At 41.5% G+C, this 26,932-nt stretch overlaps 1 protein-coding gene and 1 non-coding gene across 4 annotated transcripts in view; one reads left to right on the top strand and one right to left on the bottom strand.

The window, feature by feature from the left end:
* Positions 1–15,292, bottom strand: part of MINDY2 (MINDY lysine 48 deubiquitinase 2) — an 83,592-nt gene extending 68,300 nt beyond the window's left edge. For 2 of the 3 annotated variants that reach the window (XM_021940611.2, XM_003900991.4), the window contains exon 1: positions 14,256–15,292. In XM_021940611.2, the coding sequence (XP_021796303.2) occupies positions 14,256–15,098 (843 nt within the window). In that variant the 5' untranslated portion in view covers positions 15,099–15,292. The remainder of the gene's footprint in view (positions 1–14,255) is intronic. The other variant, XM_009210283.3, reaches the window with a different exon arrangement.
* Positions 15,293–26,487: 11,195 nt separating this feature from the next.
* LOC116276288 lies at positions 26,488–26,703 on the top strand. The gene has a single exon (XR_004185705.1). It is a non-coding gene; the product is annotated as a small nucleolar RNA U3 (small nucleolar RNA).
* Positions 26,704–26,932: the final 229 nt, after the last annotated feature.

Genomic DNA, 26,932 nt, shown 5'->3' with positions numbered 1-26,932 from the left:
GAGTCTCGCTCTGTTGCCCAGACTGGGGTGCAGTGGCGCGATCTCAGCTCACTGCAAGCTCCGCCTCCCGGGTTCATGCCATTCTCCTGCCTCAGCCTCCCGAGTAGCTGGGACTACAGGCACCTGCCACCATGCCCGGTGGGTTTTTTTTTGTATTTTTTAGTAGACACGGGGTTTCACCGTGTTAGGCAGGATAGTCTCGATCTCCTGACGTCGTGATCCGCCCGTCTCGGCCTCCCAAAGTGCTGGGATTACAGGCTTGAGCCACCGCGCCTGGCCGTTTGTGACATTTTTAAATAATTTCAGGTCAGGCCCGGTGGCTCACACCTGTAATCCAGGAGGCTGAGGTGGGCAGATCACTTGACGTCAGGAGTACGAGACCAGCCTGGCCAACTTGGTGAAACACCGACTCTACTAAAAAAACACAAAAATTGGCCAGGTGTGGTGGCGCACACCTGTAGTCCCAGTTACTTGGGAGACTGAGGCAGGAGAATTGCTTGAACCCAGGAGGCGGAGGCTTCAGTGAGCAGAGATCGTGCCACTACGCTCCAGCCTGGGTGACACAGTGAGACCCTGTTTCAATTAAAAAAAAAAAAAAAAATTCAATAGACTATTTTTTTTAAAGCAGTTTTAGGGTTTACAGAAAAACTGGGCAGAAAGTACACAGAGTTCCCATAAATGACATATTTTTAAATTGAAACTCTGGCAAATTACTGTTGACTGTTTGTTTTTCTAAATAAACTTTCTTTTGGAACACATTTGTTAATGTACCGTCTTTGGCTGCTTTTCCACTATAATGCAGAGATGAATCTGTGCAGCAGACTGCAGGGTATGCAAAGCCTAAAATATTAGTATTTACTATCTGATCCTTTACAGGAAAAGTTTGCTGATCTCTGCATTAGATGATTTTTTTTAGAAGCAAATACACAAGTATTTCAACTCACTTATTTACAAGCAGTCAGTAGTATATTCATTTCCTGAATTGTAGCCAGTAAAGTACTTTGGATGTTTATTAAAACTAAAAAGTGCCTACTTCACACTAATACTATGGAGCCATCCACAGATCTTAATTATTTTTTTTTAACCATTTGAGATCTTCCCAAAAGCTTGCTTCTTTTTTTTTTTTTGCTTTCCTTCACCAGCATCACCTCAAAAGCAAGTGCCAAGGGTTTTGTTAACAACCTGATAAGGCTTTGTTAATAACCTAAAAAGACTTGTAAGTCTTTTTAGATTTTTTCAAAGGAGAAACAAGTTATGAGATAGCTGGCTAAGAATATAGAACTAACAGTTGTGGCAGTCTGTCTGAATCTCTAAATTTTAAGTTTTACAATGAAAAAAAATAACTGGCTGGGTGCGATGTCTCACGTCTATAGTCCCAGCACTTTGGGAGGCTGAAGTGGAAGGATCACTTGAGCCCAGGAGTTTAGACCAGCCTAAGTAATATAGGGAAACCCTGTCCCTACAGAAAAAACCCCAACACAAACAACAAAACTTAGCCAGGTGCGGTGTTGCATGCCTGTAGTTCCAGCTATTTGGGAGGCTGAGGTGGGAACATCACTTGAGCCCAGGAATTCTGAAGCTGCAGTGAGCCACTGTCATGCCACTGCACTCCAGCCTGGGCAACAGAGAGAGACCCTGTATGACCTCTTTTGGTAATTATCTACAACATATTGTTTATAATAAATGAGTACTTTAACAAATACAAAGGTACTTGGAAGACACTTTAAGTAGTTTAAATATTCCTCCTAAAATTTGAGCAAAGTATCTCAACATATATTAAAAAATAGCTCCCAATTAATAGAGACCAAATAAATTTTTATTATCTAGGAAAATGTCCTACCCTATAAATATTACTGAATTAACTGGATTTCCTGAGGAAATTATTATTATTATTTTTAAGACATGTTCTCACTGTCCTCCAGGATGGATCGCAGTGGCAGGATCATAGCATACTGCAGCCTTGACCTCCTGGGTTAAAGCAATCCTCCTACCTGAGCCTCCCAAGTAGCTGGAACTACAGGCATGCACCACCACACCTGACTAATTTTTGTATTTTTTGTAGAGGTGGGGTTTTACTACATTGCCCAATCTGGTCTTGAACTCCTGGCCTCAAGCAATCCTCCCACGTCAGCCTCCCAAATCACTGGGATTACAGGTGTGAGCCACCGCACTCGGCCCTGGAAAATTATTAATATAAGCACAAGAATATTTAAATTAATAAAAGAAAAAAGCTACTCAGACTCCAGATGTTCCACTATAAGGTAAAACCTAAAATATCTAGCTCAATTATTCTATCGTCCAGGCTAGAGTGCAGTGGCAATATCATGGCTCATTGTAGCCTCAACCTCCCCGGGCTCAGGTGATCCTCCCACCTCCACCTCCCAAGTAGCTGGGACCACAGGCGTGCGCCACCATGCTTGGCTACTTTTTTGTATTTTTTGTAGAGACGGGGTTTTGACATGTTGACCAAACTCCTGGACTCAAGCAGGAGCCCAAACTCCTGCTTAAATTTGCCTACCTCAGCCTCCTAAAGTGGTAGGATTACAGGTGTAAGTCCCCGTGCCTGGCCCATTCTGTAATTCTTAATCATCTAAAGAAGAAAGTAAATCTGGGAATAGACTCAAGCAAGACCAAAAATAGTAACAACAAAACCTTCTGTTTAAACTGTAAGTGAAATCTTAAACAGGAATGTGAAACATCCTAAGAATGATACGCCAAGGTTTTGACACCTGTGATTTTGATAACCCAAAGGAAAAGATAAATGCAGGGGACTCAGCAATAACTAAGAAATAAGAAGCACTTTATATAGGTGATGGCAAGTACAAAAATTACTACTAGCCAAATAATGTTTTTAAATGCTTAACAATTAGAATACCAATATAATAAGTATTCAAGAAACACACTTTGAGTTCCAACACCTCTTCAAAGTTGGGAAGATACTTGAGAAAATATAAAATTGAGTTATTTGCCAGTCTCTGCTCTTTAGAAAAGAGAAGTCAGGGGCTGGGAAGAGTGGCTCACTCCTGTAATCCCAGCACTTTGGGAGGCCGAGGTGGGTGGATCACCTGAGGTTAGGAGTTCAAGACCAGGCTGGCTAACATGGTGAAATCCCATCTCTACTAAAAATACAAAAAATTAGCCAGGCGTGGTGGCAGGCACCTGTAATCCCAGCTACTCAGGAAGCTGAGGGAGGACAATCACTTGGACCAGAGAGGCAGAGGCTGCAGTGAGCCAAGACCATGCCACTGCACTCCAGCCTGGGTGACAGAGTGAGACTCCGATTCAAAAAAAAAAAAAAAGAGAGAAAATTATATATTGAACATCTACTAATTGTCATTCGATTTTATGTTACCTGAATCCCCAGCAATCCTATGAAGCAGGCATTATTAACCCCATTCAAAGAATAAACTAAGGCTTTAAAACGTTAATTTATCCAAAGTAAGTAGAAGTACTGTGATGGGAAGTGAGATCAGACACCAAAGCCAATTGCCTTTTCCATTATACCAATACTCACAGGCTTTTCTAACAACAGCAGAACACTTTCCACTCAATGAAATCTTATATAAAACATCATCTGAAACATATTTTAAATCAATAATTGATAGAACTTTGTGACCAGGGAAAAGTGGAGCATGATGGGGAAAGAATAATCAAAGTTGACTCTAAGGCTCAGGAAACTAAAAATCAAGATCCATACAATTGATAGCAGTGGAAATTTGGCAAGTGAAGATAAGTTTGTAGAAGAAAATGATGTCCGCTTTGGAACTGTGACATTTTTAGTTTGACATTCAAACAGGGAGTTGAGTTTGGAACAAAGAAGATAACATTTTTATATTGCAGTTTATTTTTGTATTACTTACATATGGCAAAATGGACCCACTAAATAATAGTCAAATTTCACTAATATGAAATACGCAGTGTTTACATACATATGTGTGTATATATGTAGCATTTATATATTCAGCATGAATATATAGTATTCGTGATTTTTTAGTTGAAATTGTAAAGAAATTATTCTTTAGAAAATATTAGAAGTAATAATGGGAATCAAAGAGAAGCTTTACCCACTTTTTTCAAAATAAGGACTCAAAAACTTAAGGATTCTTTCAACATGCCTTTAATTCTGGCTCCAGCAAATAAAAATGTATGTATTATAAGCTATTACACATCATGCTTTACATTTTAATTTCTTGTATGTACTATTCATTTACTACTAGTAATATAATACTTACTAAAAAAATACTCAAATTGAGACTTTTTAGTAAATCTAATTGGCTTTCTACTTGCTATCAGTATTTCTTTCTTTTTTTTTCTTTTTTCAGATGAAGTCTCGCTTTGTCACCCAGGCTGGAGTGCAGTGAGACAATGTCGGTTCACTGCAAACTCCATCTCCTGGGTTCAAGCAATTCTCTAGCTCAGCCTCCCAAGTAGCTGGGATTACAGGCACCCGCCAGCACGCACGGCTAATTTTTTAATTTTTAGTAGAGACAGGGTTTCACCACCTTCACCAGGCTGGTCTTGAACTCCTGACCTTGTGATCCACCCACCTTGGCCTCCTAAAGTGCTGGGATTACAGGCATAAGCCACCGCGCTCCGCTGCCATCAGTATTTCAAAACAGAAAAATTTTATGAGACAACCCACAAGTTAAAAAGGCTTTGAAACTCTGAAACGCTTTTGTCAGTTTTTATCATAATTTAGACCCTATCCTCAGAGTAAGACCAAGGCCTATTTAAAACTGTCAGAAACTGCAGATATATTCACACATATTAAATTTGCAGGAAAGTCTTATTTTATAAGCACTTCAAAGTGTTTTAGAGCAATAAAGAATGTTGTTGCAGTGGGATTTACTAATAAAAGATTTACTAGTAGGCTGGGTGCAGTGGCTCATGCCTGTAATCCCAGCACTTTGGGAGGCCAAGGTGGGCTGACTGCCTGAGGTCAGGAGTTCGAGACCAACCTGGCCAAAATGGTAAAACCCTGTCTCTACTAAAAATACAAAACAATTAGCTGGGTGTGGTGGCAGGTGTCCGTAATCCCGGGTACTTGGGACACTGAGGCAGGAGAGTAGCTTGAACCCAGGAGGCGGGGGTTGCAGTGAGCCGAGACTGCACCATCGCACTCCAGCCTGGGCAACAAGAACTAAACTCTGTCTGAAAAAAATATATAAAGATTTACTAGTAAAAGAAGGCATCTTCCATTCAGAATTCACCATGTATATTTAAGAAGCTCAGCAAGCTTACTATGTTGAAAAATCTCCTCCCCAAAATATTAATAATTAAATTTTACATTAATTGCTTGAAAGATAGATGAGAATAGGGTAAGGTAAGAGACCATTTTGAAGGCTACTAAGGTAGTCCAGGTGAGAGATGAAGGCCTAAACTAGGGTAGTGGCAGTAGAAAAAGAAGTTACTAATTGCTGAAAAACATCTAAGAATATATTTAATAAACTACAATGGGAAAGTCAAGTTTATTCACCATAGTACCCCAAAGAGACTCTGAAATTAGAAGTGTCAGACACTTCAGAAGACATAAGATAAAGCACAGAGAGCTAAAAACAGGAGTCTGTATAAAGAGCAACTAGTACCAGATTGCAGAATTTGATCTAAGAAATCATGAAGTCTATTTCTGCTTCTCTGACTTTATCATTGGCTCTCCCATCCTGTTTTGCCCCAGACCTATTGTCCACCAGACTTAGTGCTATCTTGAACTTTATCTTCCCAATCAAACATCCTGAGTGAGAGCTCTGGTTCTAGAGTAGGTGATAATCTTACCTTGGACTAGTTATTTAAACTTTATGCACTTCAATTTTCTTTTTTTTTGAGAACGGAGTTTCACTCTTGTTGCCCAGGCTGGAGTGCAATGGCATGATCTAGGCTCACTGCAAACTCCGCCTCCCAGGTTAAAGTGATTCTCCTGCCTCAGTCTCCTGAGTAGCTGGGATTACAGGTATGCGCCACCACGCCCAGCTAATTTTGTATTTTTAGTAGAGATGGGGTTTCTCCATGTTGGTCAGGCTGGTCTCAAACTCCTGACCTCAGGTGATCTGCCTACCTCGGCCTCCCAAAGTGTTGGGATTACAGGCGTGAGCCACTGTGCCTGGCCTCAATTTTCTATATACATAAAATAAGAACAACAGTCTACATAAGGATTTCATGATGTGGTTGAGAAAATTAAAAGGGAAAACATACAATGCATGTAAAATAATGCACAGTATCCGGACACATAAATAATTGAGTACTTACTATTATTATTCAAAGTCCCTATGATTGTTAGTACCACCTGTGCCTAAATGTCCTTCACCTGGGACTCAACAGATAAGGTTGGATAGGGAGTGAGGTTTTTCACTAAAAGACTACTCATATCAAGGGGAGAAGAAGAAATGAACACATCTATCACTATTAGAGGGCAACTCCTACTGGCAGTATTTATTCTCTCCTCAGCCCTTGTCTACCTTATCTTACAAATCCAGAGTTACAACACCAATTCTTGGAAGAGACTGGGAATGAAAGCCTCAGAAATGTTCTTAAGTCTTTTGTGTAAACAAAACCCCACAATTGTGTGAAGTTTTAATCTCTTTTTACAGGATCTATATTTAAAAACAAGGTGGGCAGAGGCTAAGATGGAACCTTTGGCTCACCATCTGTTTTTCCTTTTTTATAAGTAATAAACACACTTGGAAAACCTCAAAAGAGCTCTGTGCTTACTTACTTCAGGAAAAGAAAATTTGTGTGATTACAATGTTTCTGCAAGTCAGGGGAAAAAGCATAACCTAGATGGAAGTTAGAAGTGTCTGTGAAAGGATATGAGGTAAAAAAGTCATCAAGGAGGGAGGGAGAACTAGAGAAAAAACTCACCCCTGGCAAAAAGCTCACCTTCATCGTGCCTCACTTTGCAGGTGATAATGAGACAAAAGCGTATGTCCATTTGAACTTTGAATTTTCTGTTAATAGCCTTTTGTTCATTTTGCCATTGTGCTGCTCATCTTTTTCTAATTTATAAGGGCTCTTTGTAAATTAAGAAATTAGGGTTGGCCATAGTGACTCACGCCTGTAATCCCAGCACTCTGGGAGGCTAAGCCAGGATTACTTGAGGCCAGGAGTTCAAGGCCAGACTAGACAACATGGTGAGACACATCTCTACAGAAAAAATAAAAAAGAAACTGGGCACAGTGGCTCACACCTGTAATCTTAATACTTTGGAAGGCTGAGGTGGGCAGATCACTTGAGGTCGGGAGTTCAAGACCAGCCTGTCCAAGATGGTGAAACCCTGTCTCTATTAAAAATACAAAAATTAGCCAGAAATCGCATGAACCCAGGAGGCAGAGGTTGCAGCGAGCCAAGATCGTGCCACTGCACTCCGGCCTAGGCGAATGAGTGAGACTCCGTCAAAAAAAAAAAAAAATTAGGTGGGCATGGTAGCACACACTTGTGGTCCCAGCTGCTCAGGATGCTGAGGTTGGAGGACTGCTTGAGCTCGGGAGGTCGTAGCTATATAGGGAGCCATGATTGCACCAACACGCTCCAGCCTGGGTGACAGAATGACAGTCTATCTCAAAAAAAGAAAAAGAAAAAAAAAAAAAAAAAAGGGAAATTAGCCCTTAGATAATCCAGCAAAGAGTTCTCTTAGTTTAGTGGGTTTTGATTTAGTTTGTGTCTGTTCTTTTTTTTTAAGCTTTTTTATATTTTACAGAATCAAACATATGAATCCTTATTTTACAGTTTATAGGTTTGATGTTTGGAGAAACCAACTTTATATTAAAAATCCTTCTTCAGGACCCCAGCATCCCTCCCATGACTTGGAACAGGAGATAATCTCAGCTTATACTAAGCAAAAAAAAAAAACTGGGAAAAGAATTCCCTACCAAAAACAGTTAAGAAGGAGAGGAGATGTGTTTCCAGCATCTTAAATTAGTGCATTCATTTTTCTACTAAAATGCTATACAATGATTAGATATTGCAATACTCTGTCTTCTCTATCACAACGTATAATATAGGTTATATGTAAGTTTTTTTGTATGTATATTGGCCTCAGAACCTATAACATTCTAAAAGAAAAAAAAAAGTATAACCAAGTAGGGATTCCCTCTATTATTAAAGAAATACCTTTGTAAGCCCTAAAATATATATATTATTTACCTCTAGCTTAACTTCATAAACACCTAATTGCATGGGTTACAGCCCTCAAATATACCTATAAAAAGCATTTTTTTTACAGCTAAAATAAGATTTTTAAAAATTAAAAATCAAACACAGTCAAAAAGAAGCAAAATAAAAATGTATTCTAAGTGATACATTTGATACATTTTGATAAGTTTACCTGGTATAATTTGTAATTTGAGACTAGCTGGGGCAATATAGTGAGACCCCATCTCTACAAAAAAACAATAAAAAGGAAAAACACAGAGGTAGATGAAACTATCTCTTGAAAATGACAGGTAAACAGAATTACAAATTTGAGCTTGAATTAAATGTAATAGATTTCTTTCTTGATTTGTTAGATTATCACAGCTCAACTATTTAATAGATTTTCTTTTTTTACAATTAAAACAATTTTTTTTTTCTTTTATAGAGATGGGGTCTTATTATGTTGACCAGGCTGGTCTCAAACTCCTGGGCTCAACTGATCCTCCGGCCTTGGCCTTCCAAAGTGCTAGGATTACAGGCGTGAGCCACAGTGCCCAGCCAACTATTTAATAGATTATGAATGATCACCTACTCTCTGTCAGTTCTGAACCAATACTTTCAACTCAGTCCTTACCCTGTTTGATCACTTTTACTGTCACTTCTCATCCAGAACTACTACACTTATACCTTTGCTCAAATCCTCCCAGTTTGTTCAGTCTATTGATTTTCTAATAATTTCATCCTCTCCCAAAAGAGATTATCAGCTGTTTTCCCTTTCAATTCTCTAATTCTCTCCCCCTACACCCCAGGTGTCAGTTCTTGAAAGAAAAGCCCAAGTCTTGATAACTCTAACCAGTCATTCTTCCTGCTCCTATTTCCAGACATAAGCGAACTAGGGAAAGACCAAAAACAAAGCAAAACTGATAATCTAATCGTTTTTAAAGGATACCTCAATTTATCCATGCTACTAATTGGCAGTCTTTCTGTTTGTGCCTCAAATTCCTAAGCATAATCTCCACTGAGATTCTTCTTTAAAATGCAATATACTTTTCTCACAAAATTCACCCTGTCAAATGCTTTACAATCTTAATTATTAATGAGTTCAATAGTTACTGCTTATGAGTTCAATGATTATTTTGCCAAATTGAAAAATACAAGGCTTCAGTTTTCATCTACCTCTCTTTTTTTCCTTATTATTATTTTTTTTACAGACATGGGGGGTCTCACTACATTGCCCCAGCTGGTCTCAAACTCCTGGGCTCAAGCGATCCTCCTGTCTCAGCCTCCCGCAATGCTGGGATTACAGGCATGAGCCACCACACACGGCCAACTTCTCTATCTTAATGTGACCTTGTCTCTGTATTTTTCTTGTTCCATTCCTCCCAATACTTCAGAAAATACAGTTGTTGTTCCTTTCCTCTAAAGACAACTGAGGATTCCATGTTATCCTGACTTTTCAGTGACCTTGTCCCTACACCTGTCATCTTCGGCAGAATCTTCCCTACTCCATCAGCTCTCTGATGCTGCTGCATTTGACGATAGTAATGTACTAAATTTTTATTACATTATCTTTCTCTGAATACTCTCATGACATTGCCCTATTTCTAGTTCTCATTCCACATCTCAAATTGTGCCTATGCTGGTTTTTCACTCCCTCACCCTTAATATTCTTCCCTTCCTCCCCCAATTTGATCTTTATTCCTGTTTTCTCTCTGTCTCCTGGAGAATGAGGTAGGGGAGGAGAGGGAGTGGGGAAATTGAGACAGGATGGAGAGGATGTTTCTGCTGGCAATTTGTCACTCTCACATATTGGGATGGCAAAAAAAGTTGAGAACTATTGCTCACTACTCTCTGGAGAATTCATTTAGTCTCAGAACTACCATATTTACTCTAGGTAGTAATTCTCCAATTTGATTTTTCTCTATAATTTTATAGCCTCTTGCAGGTGGATCACCTGAGGTCAGGAGTTCAAGACCAGCCAGGCCAACATGGTGAAACCCTGTCTCTAATAAAAATACAAAATTAGCCGGTGTAGTGGCACACGCTTGTAGTCCCAGCTACTGGAGAGACTGAGACAGGAGAATCACTTGAACCCAGGAGGCAGAGGCTGTAGTGAGCCGAGATCCTCCCACTGCACTCCAGCCTGGGCAAGACAGAGTGAGACTCTGTCTCAAGAAAAAAAAAAAAAAAAAATCAGCCTCTTCCCTGAGACCCAGTCCATGCTTCTAACAGCATAATGAATATTTATATTTTTATGTCCCACTACTGGACATTTCCAACTAAACACAACCAAACTTTGGCATCAACTTCCCCATCTAAAATAATTCCCTTAATACCTTCCCTATCTTTTGAAAGATCCAACCAATCTCTGTTACTCAGGTTTGAAAAATGGGGTTACTGTCTTCACTTCTTATAGCCAGTCAGTGATGAAATCATCATTGGGAATGCTACATTATCCTCATCAAAGAGAGGGGGCAAAGAACTCTAACCAAAGCGCTATCCGCATCAATTCTTCCTGCTACACTCACTACAATCTTACTTCTAGCCTAATATCAAAGTAAAAGACCACTTTCTTCATGTCATTTCTTTATCTAGCAATTTAGAATAGCTCCAATATCAGCTATATAGAAAGTCTAAACACCTACATCAATGGATCCTCTGAAATCTGACAACCACCTTCACACCCCATTTACTATTTTTCTCTACTAGAGCATTTCTCAACCTTTTTGTTCCCAAAGCCCTTTATAGTCTTAAAAATGATTGAGGACCCCCAATAACTTTCATCTATGTGGATATCTATCTATATCCACCTTATTATAAATTAAAATTGAGAAAAATTTAAAACACAAAGTACAGAGGCATACACTGCATTAACTGTCAGAGCGATGCCATTACATCACGTAGCCTGAAAAATTCCATGGACACTTGTGAGAGAATGAGAGTGAAAAAGGCAAATAGGCCGGGCGCGGTGGCTCAAGCCTGTAATCCCAGCACTTTGGGAGGCCGAGACGGGTGGATCACGAGGTCAGGAGATCGAGACCATCCTGGCTAACACGGTGAAACCCTGTCTCTACTAAAAAAATATATATATAAAAAACTAGCCGGGCGAGGTGGCGGGCGCCTGTAGTCCCAGCTACTCGGGAGGCTGAGGCAGGAGAATGGCGTGAACCTGGGAGGCAGAGCTTGCAGTGAGCTGAGATCTGGCCACTGCACTCCAGCCTGGGTGACAGAGCAAGACTCCGTCTCAAAAAAAAAAAAAAAAAAAAAAGAAAAAGGCAAATAACTTCTTAGTATTATTATAAAAATAGTTTTGACTTCTAGTACCCGGCTCACTTTGAGAATACTGCTCTACTTTGCTTCTCTCATCCATCTCTTTATCAATCATCAATGATTACTTATGACTGGTTTTTGTTTGCATCAATAAGCTGGAGGAAAAAAAAAAAACACTGATAACCACAGATTTACAAAGTAATCTCCAAATTCATTAGCATGCTTGCTGATTCATAATCTGACAAAACCTATCAATTTTATTTCCTGCTATTACCACCATTTCCTTTACCTCCTATGCTGCACAATTCAACCCAGGTTGAAGGTCTCAAGTAGAAGAAATCCTTTTCTGCTTCAGTATCTTTCAATACACTATTCTCTTTGCCCAGAAGGTCTTCTCTCACTCATCCTTTGGATCTAGTTCACAGGTTATCTCTTCTATGAAGTCTTCCCTTGATAATCCCCTCCCCAATTACCCTTTTCTCTGGGCTTCCATAGCATATTAGAGCTTCTCACATTGCACTGTAATTATTGTTTATATGTCTGTCGTCCCACTAGATAGCTACGTGAAGGCAGATTTGCATCATACTCATCTTTGCATTTCCTTTTTTTTCTTTTTTGGGGATGGGGTTTCGCTCTTGTTGCCCAGGCTGGAGTGCAGTGGCTTGATCTCGGCTCACTGCAACCTCCACCTCCTGAGTTCAAGCAATTCTCCTGCCTCGACTTCCCAAGTAGCTGGGATTACAGGTGCCCACCACCATGCCCGTCTAATTTTTTTGTATTTTTAGTAGAGATGGGGTTTCACTATGTTGGCCAGGGTGATCTCGAACTCCTGACCTTACGTGATCCACCCGCCTCGGCCTTCCAAAGTGCTAGGAGTACAGGTATGAGCCACTGCGCCTGGCCTCATCTTTGCATTTCTAGTACCTCACACATAGTGGGAACCCAAATATTTGATCATTCACTTGAATCTGTCTGAATTGAATGAGTCAGTTTAATATGCATCTATCCCCAAATACTCCAGACCACAGTACTTGCCCTTTCCTCTGAATTTCTGCAGTACTATATCAGAAAAAGGACTACAGGAAAGTAATAGCTATTCCTTCCTACAAAAAAGATTAGGGACTCTGGCCCATTAGAGCAAGTCTAACTCCCCAGTTGAGAGCCTCTATCAAGTGGCTCTTCTTTACCTTTTCAACCTTATTTTTCATTATTCTCCAACATTAACTTACCACCTCTGTCATTTAATAAACATATAAACACACAATATCCATTCTGTTTTCATTCCTTTGGTTTATACTCTTCTCTCCCCTGGGAATTCCATTTCCCTGTTATTCTAAATTCTCTTCCTTAAAAGATCTGTTAAATTGCTGTAATGGTGGTGTCTTTTTAAAAAAGAAAGAAAAAAAAAAGATTGGTTCAAGATCCATAAATCCCATGAAGCTTTCTAGGACTATGCCATACCAAATGAAAATTTCCCCTTTCTGAATATCAAATGCATTTCCACAGATTTACCACAATTTACCTACCACTTGTCTCATATAACTTACTATTTCTTGTTCTTAAACAGTTTCAAGTAAGTCAATGATGCCACCTCAAACAGCTTGACAGCCTTTTAAGGGCAGGTACTGTCTTCACTCAAAACATCTCAGTGCCATTATGCACCAGACAATGGCAAGGTTTCTAATTTTATTTCTTTTGTATCAGCCCTTGCTAGTGACAGGAAAATAAAGGCATGTTTGATAAACACTATTCCCTTTACGTGATTTTCTTCCTAACTGTTCAGAAGAATCCAGGTTACTTTTTTCTTTTCTTTTTCTTTTAATATAGGGTCTCACTATATTGCCCAGGCTAGTCTCAAACTTCTGGGCTCAAGCGATTGTCTTGTCTCAGCCTCCAGCGTAGTTGAGCTTACAGAGTAGCTGAGATTACAGGCGCACACCACCACACCCAGTTTGGGTTATTTTTTTTTCTAGGAAACATTGCATCTATAAATATAATTACCAATTTGAAAATAAAATAGGTGCTGTGAGATGCATCTTCTTAGCACCCTAACACTGCAAGCTTAAATAAGACACTTCATTTTACAGGTAACTCTCTCTGAGTCCTCATCATACCTATTTTTAAGGGTCCTTCCTTTTTTTGCTCCTTCACCTTAGCTATATCTTTTCTTACTTTAGTTTTTAAGAGTTTTAGCTCCTTTAACACATTCGGATGCATGGTTACTGGTAATAATGCCAAACCATTTGAGAGCCAAAGAAATGAGGCAAGTAAAAATCATGCATAAAATGAAAACAATCTTTGAAAACCAAGAAGTTATGGTAATTGGGTCTCAGACCAATGCTTTTCCTTAAATGGAATTTGTCTAAAGAGCCACATCTTTCCCATCACCATTCTCTTAAGTATCTACACACGAATGGGGCATTAGTTGGAAATCAGACTAAACATAACCATCAAAACTTAGTCCATGATATCACGGATTGATGGTAACTTCTGAAGATTACTTTCTCCAATTCTTCACTTCTTTGCATATGTGATAAAGTCGGCAAGAAAACATAGGAAATTATAGTTTAAAATAATCACAAGATTAAAGATACTCTAAGTCCTTCTTGTTTCTAAGTGTATCAACCACAATTGAACGTTGAAACAACACTACAAGAGAAAACGGAGGTTAGGGGCAATTCTTTTCGATATATATACAAGGGAATATTCTTTCAACATGGAAGTCTTGGAATGAATTTCATGTAAGAAGGGGACTGATGAATGAGGAAAGAAAGGAAGCCATCACCTGACATGCAGCAGCTCCCTCACCCCGTTTTCCTCCACCCCAAAAGCTGTAGGAAGTAGAAAGCTGCAGAGTGTACCTTCCAGGCCAGGAGCAAAACATTGAGGATGGCCAGCAAGGGGCAGGGTCCGTTCTCATTCTGGGTGATGATGGGTGTGTTCTCTTCCTTCCACTGGATCCACTTGATGTGATACACAGACTGTCCCGGGAAGCGTTCCTTGGAGGCCGCCAGCACCTGAGCGGTCTCCTCCTCCTCCTCCTCCCCCTTGCACAGAGGAACAGCCCCGGGCAACACCGCCGCGCCCTCCTCCTCCTCAGGGACCCTGTTCTCCGCTCCCTCCTCACTATTGAACTCGCAGCTACTGGGAAAAGAATGCAGGTTAGAGAATGACTCCAGAGAGTCCAGGCTCGGCGATTCCCCAGGAGGGGTCGGGTCGCTGCAACTGCTGCTGAGGCCGCCGGCGCTGCTGGGCTCTTCGGAGCCGGCGGCCGTCAGCTCTGCTTGGCAGGTGCCGGCGAGATCCGGGCGGTCTCCCGCGTCTCCGGCGGGACCCAACTCATGACCCACTCCGGCCACGGCTGTCTCCGGGGAGGCGGTCACCTTGTACTGCCCTCTCAGAGGCGCCTCGGCGGCAGCAGGACTCTCCACACCACTATCCTTCAAGTCCAAACCCGGGGAGGAGCTGCAAGGTCCGGGAACCTCAGGAGAGCCCGCGGGAGAAGCCGAGTCCGGGAGGCTCCTGCTGGCGGCCGCCGCCCCCAGCCCATTCCCGCCGCTGCTCTCCGCCGCCCATACCCCAGGACCATCACCAGCGGCAAGCCTGGTCTCTTGTAGCCCTTCCTGCGAAGAACCTGTCCCTGACGCTGGCCCGGCCGCCACCCCGTGTTCTAGCGGCTGCAGGCTCTCGGGGCTGCTCTCCATACCGGGCCGCCCGCCCCCAGCTCTATGGAGACCGCGGCCAGTTCTCCGCAGCCAGCGCCTCGGACGCCATGACAGCTGTATTGGCAGCAACAGCGCCCTGGCGCGGCCCCGGCCAGGCACGTCACCGGGGAGGGCACTAAGAACGCGCGCGCGCGCGCTACCGCGTTCTCCGTGCGCTCTGAGCTTGCCTCCGCTTGACAGCGCGCTGAGGGGCGAAGGCGAACCACTCAGCAGCCTCCCACGTGGCCCAGCCCCTTCCGTGTGCCCGCCCGAGCTCGCGCTCCGAAGGCCGGGCGTGGAGGGCGTGGCTAGGAGGGCGCGGCCGGGGGGCGCGCCCCCGCGGCTCAGCTCCAGTAGGAAAACATCCTCTCACTATGTGGCCGGAAGTTGAACTCCGGGGCAGCCCGCTTGTGTGCGGCTTCTTTAAAGACAAGGCAGGCGGCGGACAGCTTGGTTGTAACCCTTTAGCGCTGGGTCGTGTGTGGCCCACCCTCGGGCTCAGGCGTTGTGGAGTGGTTGGAGGTGGTTGTAGTATTTGGCAAAGAACTTGTCCCTGAAGGGCTCAGGAGACCTGTTTTCTCAGCTCCTAATATGGAAAATTGAAGGCATTTCTTACGAGATGCAGATTTTAAAGCGGGCGTATCTACTCGAGGGGTTTGGATTACTGCACTGCACAAGTTCCAGTAGCTCTCGGTTTTGGCTGAGAAGAGCTGTGCTTCTCACCAGCTACTGGTGAGACACTCGCCCTACAGGCAGAGTCAGTATGGTTGTGGACATTGACCTGCGCAGCAAAAGAAAGTGGCTAATTTGCGCCAATAATAATAAATTAGCTTGTGTTTGAATTAGCCAAGTGTTTGCGGTTTTGCTAACTTGGCTTCACTTTGCATGGAGTGGGAAGTGCCTGCTTCTGAAAAGGTGACTTTTTTCCTAATTAGAATAGACTCCTCTTAAGGCCATGCAGTTTTCAAAGAAAAAAGACAAGCTGGACGTTTTGTTAGTAACAAAATGTATGTGGGTCCTATTCTAACTTGTTCCAGAAAAGGGCTTTTCCCCCCATTTTTTTCCTTTCAACATTTTCTGGGCTGTTGGGGATACAAAATTTAACAAGACAGGTCTTCCTTCGCAGACATATAAATACCTCTGTTGGTTAGAGAAGGCAGACAAAATTGCAAAGTAGTATTTCATTCAGTCGTTTAATACATTTTAGTACCGAGTAAGTTGCTGGATACTGTCTGGCACTGGAGATGCCATAGTGGATCACAGAGCTTATATCTTCGTGGAGCTTACTGGTTTTTTTTTTTTTTTTTTTTTTTTTTGAGACGGAGTCTCGCGCTGTCGCCCAGGCTGGAGTGCAGTGGCGCGATCTCGGCTCACTGCAAGCTCCGCCTCCCGGGTTCACGCCATTCTCCTGCCTCAGCCTCCTGAGTAGCTGGGACTACAGGCGCCCACCACCGCGCCCGGCTAATTTTTTGTATTTTTAGTAGAGACGGGGTTTCACTGTGGTCTCGATCTCCTGACCTTGTGATCCGCCCGCCTCGGCCTCCCAAAGTGCTGGGATTACAGGTCTGAGCTACTGCACCCGGCCAATGTTTTTTTTTTTTTCTTATTGCTATATTTTTAATGCCTACTTAGATGGTTTTTTTTTTTTTTTGGAGACGGAGTCTCGCTCTGCCCCCCAGGCTGGAGTGCAGCTCCACCTCCCGGGTTCAAGCGATTCTCCTGCCTCAGTCTCCCAAGTGGCTGGGACTATAGGCGCCTGCCACCAGCTAATTTTTTCTATTTTTAGTAGGGATGGGGTTTCACCATGTTAGCCAGGATGGTCTCGTGATCCGCCAGCCTCGGCCTCCCAAAGTGCTGGGATTACAGGCGTGAGCCACCACACCCGGCCACACTTAATATGTATTACATATAATACATGCATTTTTAATACTTATATTCTTGTTTACCTGAGAATGCAGAAGACTGTGCCTTTTTTTTTTTTCTCTTGAGACGGAGTGTGGCTTTGTCGCCAAGGCTAGAGTACAGTGGAGCAATCTTGGCTTATTGCAACCTCCACCTCCCACGTTCAAGTGATTCTCCTGCCTCAGCTTCCCGAGTAGTTGGGACTACAGGGGCACACCACCATGCCTGGCTAATTTTTTTTGTATTTTTAGTAGAGATGAGGTTTCACTAGCTTGGCCAGGCTGGTCTCGAACTCCTGACCTCATGATCCGCATTGACATGATACTATGATATATGTCTAACTGTGGGGTCCAGCCCTAGGGAGCTTGGCGGGTATTCTCCCCGTGTGCGGAGATGAGAGATTGTAATAAAGACACAAGACAAAGAGATAAAGAGAAAACAGCTGGGCCTGGGGGACCACTACCATCAACATGCGGAGACCGGTAGTGGCCCCGAAGGGCTGGATTCGCTGATATTTATTGCATACAAGACAACTGGGCAGGGTAAGGAGGGTGAGTCTTCTAAGTGATTGACAAGAGAAGCAAGTCACGTGATTACAAGATAGGGGTAGCTGAAGCCTAGCGAGAAGGCAGCATACGTCAGCGTTTTCTTCTCTGCACTTGTAAGAAAGATCAAAGACTTTAAGACTTTCACTATTTCTTCTACCGCTATCTACTTACGAACTTCAAAGAGGAACCAGGAGTACGGGAGGAGCATGAAAGTGGACGAGGAGTGTGACCACTGAAGCACAGCGCCACAGGTTTAGGCCTCCAGATGACTTTGGGCAGGCCTGGATGATATCCGGCCTTCCATAAAAAGCTGGTGGAGCAGAGTGTTCCCTGACTTCTCCAAAGAAAGGACACTCCCTTTTGCGGTCTGCTAAGTAACAAGTGCCTTCCCAGACACTGGCCTTACCACTTGACCAAGGAGCCCTCAAGCGGCCCTTATGCGGGCATGACAGGAGGCTCACCTCTTGCCTTCTAGGTCACCTCTCACAATGTCCCTTCAGCACCTGACCCTATACCTGCTGGTTATTCCTGGAGTATATTAGTAATGCAACAAAGAGTAATATTAAAAGCTAATAGTCAATAATGTTTATAATAATGATTGATAATCATCCATAATCATCTCTATATCTAATTTGTATTTTAACTATTCTTATTCTAACTGTTTTCTTTATTATACTGAAACAGTTGGTGCCTTCAGTCTCTTGCCTGGGCACCTAGGTAGTCCTTCGCCCACATCCAAATCTTGGACAACAATAAAAGATAATGGAGAGCTTTTTCAGAATGTTGAATTTAGGAGTTGTGTGTGCTTTTGATCTTCATGTCAATCCATAAACAATAAATCTTGTTCTTAAATTTGAATTTGTTGCCTAAAATGGAATTGGAGATGTTAATAGATTAAAATATATGCTGCTGGTTTAAGCATTTTATGGTATTTTAGGCAATGAAATATAAATAAGAATAGTACAGATTTCAAGGCTGGGCGCAGTGGCTCACGCCTGAAATCTCAACACTTTGGGAGGCTGAGGCGGGCAGATCACCTGAAGTCGGGAGTTCAAGACCAGCCTGACCAACATGGAGAAACCCCGTCCCTACTAAAAATACAAAATTAGCTGGGTGTGGTGGCACATGCCTGTAATCTCAGCTACTTGGGAAGCTGAGGCAGGAGAATCACTCGAACCTGGGAGGCGAAGGTTGTGGTGAGCTGAGATTGTGCCATTGCGCTCTAGCCTGGGCAATAAGAGTGAAACTCCATCTCAAAAAAAAAGAATAATACAGGTTTCAGGAAATTTAGAATTTAGCATGGTACCTCAAATGTAAAAAGGAAATCTATAAAGCTGTGTTATATGAATAAATTAAATGAATGAATCATTTATAGACCAGTGGGCCATAGGAGAGCCAAAAATCATGGCATACACTTCTCAAACAATGGCCTTTCACCATTTTTCAAAACCTTTACTTGGATAAACCTATACTTGCTGTGGTAGTTTTTCTTGGTATATCTTTCAAATGCTCACATGGCATCATTTAATAATTTATTTGTAACAAACAGAACCAGTTTTTATTTTCATGTGTTGTCAACAATTAAGCCTAGATAAACAGCTGTGAAAATATAGTTATTTAAGTTCATGAAAATATACATAGCTATTTTTTAAGGGAGGTGAGGAGTGGCATCTAGGGAGAATACCAGAAGACAAACTGATATTTTATTCTTATTTTGCTTATATGTATCTTTAGGTAAACTCGGAGGTAAGATTGCCATTTTTAAGTTAAATAGTTACCATCCAAATTTAATTAAATTAATTTATTTAAGACAGGGTCTCACTCTGTCACCCAGGTTGGGGTACAGTTGCACAATCATGACTCCCTGAAATCTGAACCTCCCAGGTTCAAGTGAGCCTCCTGCCTCAGTCTACTGAGTAGCTGGGACTACAGGTGTACACCACCATGCCCTGCTAGTTTTAAAAATTTTTGTAGAATATGTTGCCCAGGCTGGTCTTGAACTCCTTAGTTCAAGCAATCCTCCCACCTCGGTCTCCCAGAATGCTGTAATTATAGGCATGAGCTAGTGTGCCTGGCTACTATCCAAATTTTAAAAATTATTTTTCAAAGTATCAGATGTAATAGTCTTAAAAGTTAAATAATTTATATAAAAACAAAGCAGTTCCCTGTTCTGTCCTTCCAGACCCTTGAGTCCTGTTTTTTATAAACAGCCTCACAGTCTCTTTCAACTCATGATCATCGGTATGACTGGTCATACTGCTAACTCTGTGGCTAAATTAGTGGGAAGTGAAGAATTAAGCAAATAAAATAATGAGGCAACTAAGTAATTTTTGTTGTTTGTTCTTTTTTATTCTTTGAGACAACTGTTAATTCCAAGACAGACAAAAAGCTTAACACAAAAATAAATCACAGTAAAATACCTGACTCAGCGGTGAATACTTATGTAGTTCTAATGCTTTAATCTTTGAGTATGTAATCAAAAATTGTTTAATAACTGGAAGATTGGAGCAATAGGAGGAAGAATGATATAAAAGGAAAGAACTAAATCCTCATCTTCCATGGGAATAAATCAATGAACAATATATACAATTATTTTTTTCTGTCCAGTGAATGGAATACAGTGTTTTGGGTTTTATTCTCATGATTTAACTCATGATCAGTTCCTTTTTTTTTTTCTTTGGAAACAGGGTCTCACTATGTTGCCCAGACTGGAGTGCTGTGGCTATTCACAGTGGCTCTTGTGGCACACTACAGCCTCTAACTTGGCTCAAGCAATCCTACTGCCTCAGCCTCCAGAGTAGCACAAACTACAGGTGCTCACCACCACACCCAGCCTCATAGCTGTTCTTTAGCTCTTCGTACCCTTGTTTCTGAGAAACAAGTTTACACTCTGGTTTCTTCATTTAACAATTGTAGGCTGGGTGCTGTGACTCACTCCTGTAATCCCAAAACTTTGGGTGGCCAAGGTTGGAGGATTGCTTGAGCCCAGGAGTTCGAGGGTGCAGTGAGCTACGATGGCCTGGATAACAGAATGAGACCATCTAAAAAATAAAACCCAAAACACTGTATTCCATTCACTGGACAGAAAAAAATAATTGTATATATTGTTTATTGATTTATTCCCATGGAAGATGAGGATTTAGTTCTTTCCTTTTATATCATTCCTCCTCCTATTGCTCCAATCTTCCAGTTATTAAACAATTTTTGATTACATACTCAAAGATTAAAGCATTAGAGCTACATAAGTATTCACCACTAAGTTAGGTATTTTACTGTGATTTATTTTTGTGTTAAGCTTTTTGTCTATCTTGGAATTAACAGTTGTCTCAAAGAATGAAAAAGAACAAACAACAAAAATTACTCAGTTGCCTCATTATTTTATTTGCTTAATTCTTCACTTCCCACTAACTTAGCCACAGAGTTAGCGGTATGATCAGTCATATCAACTTATTCCTCAGGTCCATGTTAATACTGTATACGTTCTTCCTGGAACAGTCACTTCTTTCCCTCTGCTCTGGACTTTTTTTTTAATAAGCCTGCTACACAGGTGTCATCCTGGGATTTCTCTTGATCACTTTTTGAGGAATTCCTTCTTCTGTGTTGATTCCTTTGTTTCTTGGATCTCCTTTTTCTTTAATGATGCATATTTTTGCTTTTTTCTTTTTTTAAATAATAGAGATAGGGTCTCCCTCTGTTGCCCAGCCTGGAATGCAGCGACACGATCATGGCTCATAGCACCCCCAAACTCCTGGGCTCCTGTGGTCCTCCTGCCTCAGCCTTCCAAGTAGCTAGGATTACAAGCACATGCCACCATACCTGGCTCATTAAAAAAATAAATTATTTGTAAACATAGGTTCTCACTATGTTGCCCAGCCTTATCTCAAACTCCTGGCCTCAAGTGATCCTCTGCCTTGGCCTCCCAAAGTGCTGGGAATATAGGTGTGAGCTATGACACCCAGCCAACTGTATTCTTTTATTTTTTATTTTTTTGTGGGTTGGAGTCTCGCTCTGTCACCAGGCTGCAGTGCAGTGGCATGATCTCAGCTAACTGCGATCTCCACCTCCTGGGTTCAAATGATTCTCCTACCTCAGCCTCCCTAGTAGCTGGGACTACAGGCACGTGCCACCATACCCAGCTAATTTTTATACTTTTAGTAGAGACAGGGTTTCACCATGTTGGCTGGGATGCACTTGATCTCTTGACCTTGTGATCTGTTCGCCTCAGCCTCCCAAAGTGCTGGGACTACAGGTGTGAGCCACCACACCCAGGCTTTTGTTGTTGTTGTTGTTGAGATGGAGTCTAGCTCTGTGGCCCAGGCTAGAGTGCAGTGGTATGATCTCGGCTCACTGCAACCTCTGTCTCCTGGGTTCAAGCAATTTTCTGCCTCAGTCTACCAAGTAGCTGGGATTATAAGCACCTGCCACCATACCCAGCACATTTTTGTATTTTTAGTAGAGGTGGGGTTTCATCATCTTGGCCAGGCTGGTCTTGGACTCCTGACCTTGTGATCCACCCGCCTTGGCCTCCCAAAGTGCTGGGATTACAGGAGTTAGCCACCACGCCCAGCCCAAATGTATTCTTAATTAGCTTCCTGAGGAAGAGTGCAAGGGAAGTAAATTTTTGTAGACCTTGTAGGTTTTTACATTTTATAGTTTGGCTGGGTATAAAATTGAAGATTGGAAATACTTTTTCTTCATTTTAAAGTAATTTTTCAATTGTATTCTAGCTTCCAGGTAATTATAGAGAAGTCTGATATTATTGTGACTCCACAACCTTTGTCTATAACCTCTTACTTCTCTCTGAAGTTTATTGATCTTCTCTTATTCTTGATGTTCTGACATTTCAGTATTTGATATATCTTTGTGTGGTCTTGCTCTGTTTCTTGGGCTGGCTACTTGTGTGATCACATTCAGTGTAGAAACTTACGTCCTTCAGTTCTGTGAAATTATCTGGTTTTATTTTATAATTCTTATCTTTTCTCTGATTTTACACTCTTCATCTTTTTATTCTACTTTGCATGTTTAATTTCCAATAAATCATTCTAGTTTTTGTTTAATGGCATCCTGACCTTTTATCATCTTTTAGAATATTGATTATAATTTTTAATATATCCTTTATATTTTTCAAAACATATCTGAACCATACACTTCAGAAAAGTATACTTAGTGAACATATAGTTAGTGATTGTGCTAGAGAGTGAGATATGGGGGATATAAGTGTAAAACATTTGACTTATTTTTTGGGAGTACAAAGTTGTTTGGGGAATTAAGAAGTATGTTCACATGAAATGATCATTGAGAATACTCACTTTATAATTAACCCTAAATGACTAGTACAAACAGTAAACGTTATAAAAGTTCAGATGAAGAAAAATATTTTAGTGTGAAATAAGGAAGATTTAAGCTATACAGTGCTTGTCTAATTAAAATAACAGGCTGATTACTACCTCAGGCTTAAGAAATCCAAAAAATACATCAAAATGATTCTTTTAAAATTCAGTTTTTCTTTTTTTTTTTTTCTTTTTTTTTTTGAGACAGAGCTTCGCTCTTGTTACCCAGGCTGGAGTGCAATGGCATGATCTCGGCTCACTGCAACCTTGGCCTCCCAGGTTCAAGCAATTCTCCTGTCAGCCTCCCAAGTAGCTGGGATTACAGGCGTGGCCATTTATATTTTCAGTAGAGATGGGGTTTCTCCATGTTGGTCAGGCTGGTCTCCAACTCCCGACTTCAGGTGATCTGCCCACCTCGGCCTCCCAAAGTGCTGGGATTACAGGCGTGAGCCACCATGCCTGACCTAAAATTCAGTCTTTCTTAGTTGAATTGTATTATGTTTGGCTATCATGACAGAAAATTTGGTGCCATCTTTGATTTTTACGCTAGTTTACTGATTATTATCTCATCGATAAGTCTTGCTGATATTATATACCCCTTTCCTTCATTCCCTTTGGGGCCACTCCTGAGTCCTTATCTCCTTACCACTAGAGTGTAGCAGCATTCTAATTATTCTCCAGCCTATGATCTCTTCCTTATCTTATTCTGCATAAACCTACAAGAGCTATAGTTCAAACATCTTGGCTTTGTTATGTTGATGATGCTATGGAAAATAAACTGATCGTTCTTTATTGTTAGCTGCGTCAAAATTAGCTCAGACCAGAAGATTGCACAAGTACAGGGCATATATACATTTACTCCTCCTCTTTTAGCCTTCTATTCAAGATATGTGAGAAAATTCTGAGTTAAAAATCAAAGGTTTCCATGTAACTCAAATTGCCCTGGCTCTGGCCTTCAACTGCTTGCAGAAACTCCAGCCTCCTGCAAAGAACATCCCCGACTCAATTATTTCTGAGAGCCCCCATGGGGAGTCCCACACCTGTTTAGAAATAAGTCCAATCCTATGATATTCCACCAGGTGCTGCTTCTACTCCATGCTGCTTTACCAGATGCCCATCTGTCCTGGTAATGTTAAAAATACTTGATGGTGAATGGAGGGAAATAATTTTCTCTTCCCTCTTATTATAGCCCTAATGTGTGACAGTATTAATGAAACAGTTCTCTCAGTTTTACTTATGTAGTCCTTTATGTAGTCCTTTTTCAAAGTGAGGGCAAAATGTGATTCCAGGTAGGTTGCACCAGAAGTGAACGTAAGAAATATATAACATCTTCAACTTAGAATCCCTGCTTCCCTAGTCTTATGGCCAATGGTTAAAATTTTGTCATTGGATCACGTATATTATGCCTGCCTCATTCTTTCCTTAGAACTTTTCTCAGAAATACTTCTGCCCTGCCAGCCCACCAGTTTGTCAGACATCTGTCAACTCTAGTTCTCAAAGTATGGTTTTTGGGTTGGTAGTATCAGTATCACCTGGGAACTACTTAAAAATGAAAATTCTCAAGCCCTACTCCAGATCTACAGAATCAGGAGCTGTGTGTTTTTTTTTTTTGTTTTTGAGACGGAGTCTCGCTGTGTCGCCCAGGTTGGAGTGCCGTGGCCGGATCTCAGCTCACTACAAGCTCCGCCTCCCGGGTTCACACCATTCTCCTGCCTCAGCCTCCGGAGTAGCTGGGACTACAGGCGCCCGCCACCTCGCCCGGCTAGTTTTTTGTATTTTTTAGTAGAGTCGGGGTTTCACCGTGTTAGCCAGGATGGTCTCGATCTCCTGACCTCGTGATCCACCCATCTCGGCCTCCCAAAGTGCTGGGATTACAGGTTGAGCCACCACGCCCGGCCAGAGCTGTGTGTTTTAACAAGACCTCTGGGTGATTCTGATCTTTGATAAAGTTTGAGAATTACTACTCTAGCATTGGGGGAAGCAACCCCTTCTGACTTACATGACAAATAAATAAACCTTAGCAAGAGACAGCGAGAGGCTTCTAAATTCACCCTCCATATTCACTGTTATTTTTCATTACTCTTCTGGAACTATGCAATCCTCCAGAACTATGCAATGCTCTTTTGGCTGTGTTTTTCTATACACTTTTCCTTGAGAGGGGTGTGGGTGGGTGTGTGTGTGTGTGTGTGTGTGTGTGTAGACAGAGAGATATACTTTCAAAGTAATGTCTAAGACTATATTTATCATTCTGACGTCAAATTGTTTTTGGTTCTTGTCTGTCTCATGTTTTTTTTTTCATATTAGTATCATTCTCTCAGTCAGTCAAGTGGTTCTGTTTTATTTTTCTCACAGTCAAGAAGTCCTATTTTCAATTTGAAAGGTTTCATTCTTTCGCCCAGACTGGAGTGCAGTGGCACAATCAGAGATCACTACAGCCTTGAACTCCTGGGTTCAAGCAATCCTCTCACCACAGTCTCCTGAGTAGCTAGGACTATAGGCATGTACCACCTCACTTGGCTAAAGAGAATGGGGTCTTGCTATGTTGCCCAGGCTGGTCTCAAACTCCTGACCTCAAACGATCCTCCCCACTCAGCCTCTTAAAGTTTTAGGATTACACCACACCTGGCCTAATTTTGCTTTCTTAAGACAAAACCTAAACATACCCATTTTATAAAAACTAGTAAACCACTGTTTTCTTCAAAGGCTACTATTAAATCAATGGTGTATCTTACAATTGAGGGTATCTTAGAATTGGGGAAATATGTCCTCTCTTCTGCTGTTTTTATGCGTTGACACTGACTTTCCAGCAGTACCTGGTCTTTTATTTTCACTACATCCCTTACTATGTTTGTTTAAAACGGCGGTTGCCAAACTTTAGTGTAATTAACTCCCATGTGGGAAGTCTATTAAAATGGGTATCTAGGCTCTATCCCCAGGAACTCTATTCAACGGAACTGGAGAAAAGCTCTGTAATCTGCAGGGGTTTTTGTTTGTTTGTTTGTTTTTTGAGATGGGGTCTCACTGTGTCACCCAGGCTGGAGTGCAGTGGGGGTATCAGGGCTCACTGCAGTCTTGACCTCCTGGATTTAAGTGATTCTCCCTCCTCAGCCTCCAGAGGAGCTGAGACCACAAGGGTGCGTCACCATTCCTGTCTAATTTTTAAATTATTTGTGGAGATGAGTTCTCTCTATGTTGCCCAGGCTGGGGACTCTGCGGTTTTGATAAGCATCCTAAGTAACTCTAATGCAGTTATTTCATGAGCTATACTTTGAGGAACACTGACCTAGAATGATATCAGGCAAAAACTACTTGCATCGTTGAGAAGTATAGTTTTGTTAATATGCAAACAGTAAGAATTTGGACCCATTTGGTTTATAATCACAATAATGAACCTCATAATTTTCACTGACTGTCTATGATGTGGTGCTTTGGGGCACAAAAGAGAATATGAAGCATGGTCACATGGAGGCAACCCAATGTAGCCGAAAGTGTGATGAATGGAGACTACAAGAACCTGGTCCTGCCACTGACTAATTTTACAAGCTTGGGTAAAAGTAAATTCATAAATTTACTTCAGTTTTCACATTTTGTAAAAGAAACAAAAAAAGGAAGACTATACTTTCAGGGATCATTTCTATAGTTCGTTACTAGAGAAGTTTCTCTGAATGTGTAGAACATCAGAAACCATGAGAAGGAGGCACAGTGTTGTCTCCCGAGCGTGAAGCCAGGTCCTGGTGTTGCTTCGCTGCAACTGCCATTTGCCATTGATTATGGTTTTTCTCTTCCTTTGGGAAAGTAAGAGGGAAAGGATGCAGTCTGAGTGGTTCCTATGAAAAAAAACAAAGAAAGAAAGAAACAAAAAAACCAGGAGGAAAATAGCTTGGATGATTTTGCTATGTGGTACTGTAGATGAAATGGAACTTATAATAAAGAGTTTATAAATTATAAATATATTTTTAAATATATTCTTATTGCCACTGCCCTCAAGTTGGTTAGGAAGACAAAACGTAAGTGTCTATAAGTAAAATAAAAATGTGACCCCTATAGGCAGTGC

The sequence above is a fragment of the Papio anubis genome, chromosome 7, assembly GCF_008728515.1.
Source record: "Papio anubis isolate 15944 chromosome 7, Panubis1.0, whole genome shotgun sequence".
Lineage (NCBI taxonomy): Eukaryota > Metazoa > Chordata > Mammalia > Primates > Cercopithecidae > Papio > Papio anubis.
The sequence above is the reverse complement of the archived record's forward strand: the minus strand, read 5'-3'. Positions and strand labels throughout refer to the sequence as shown.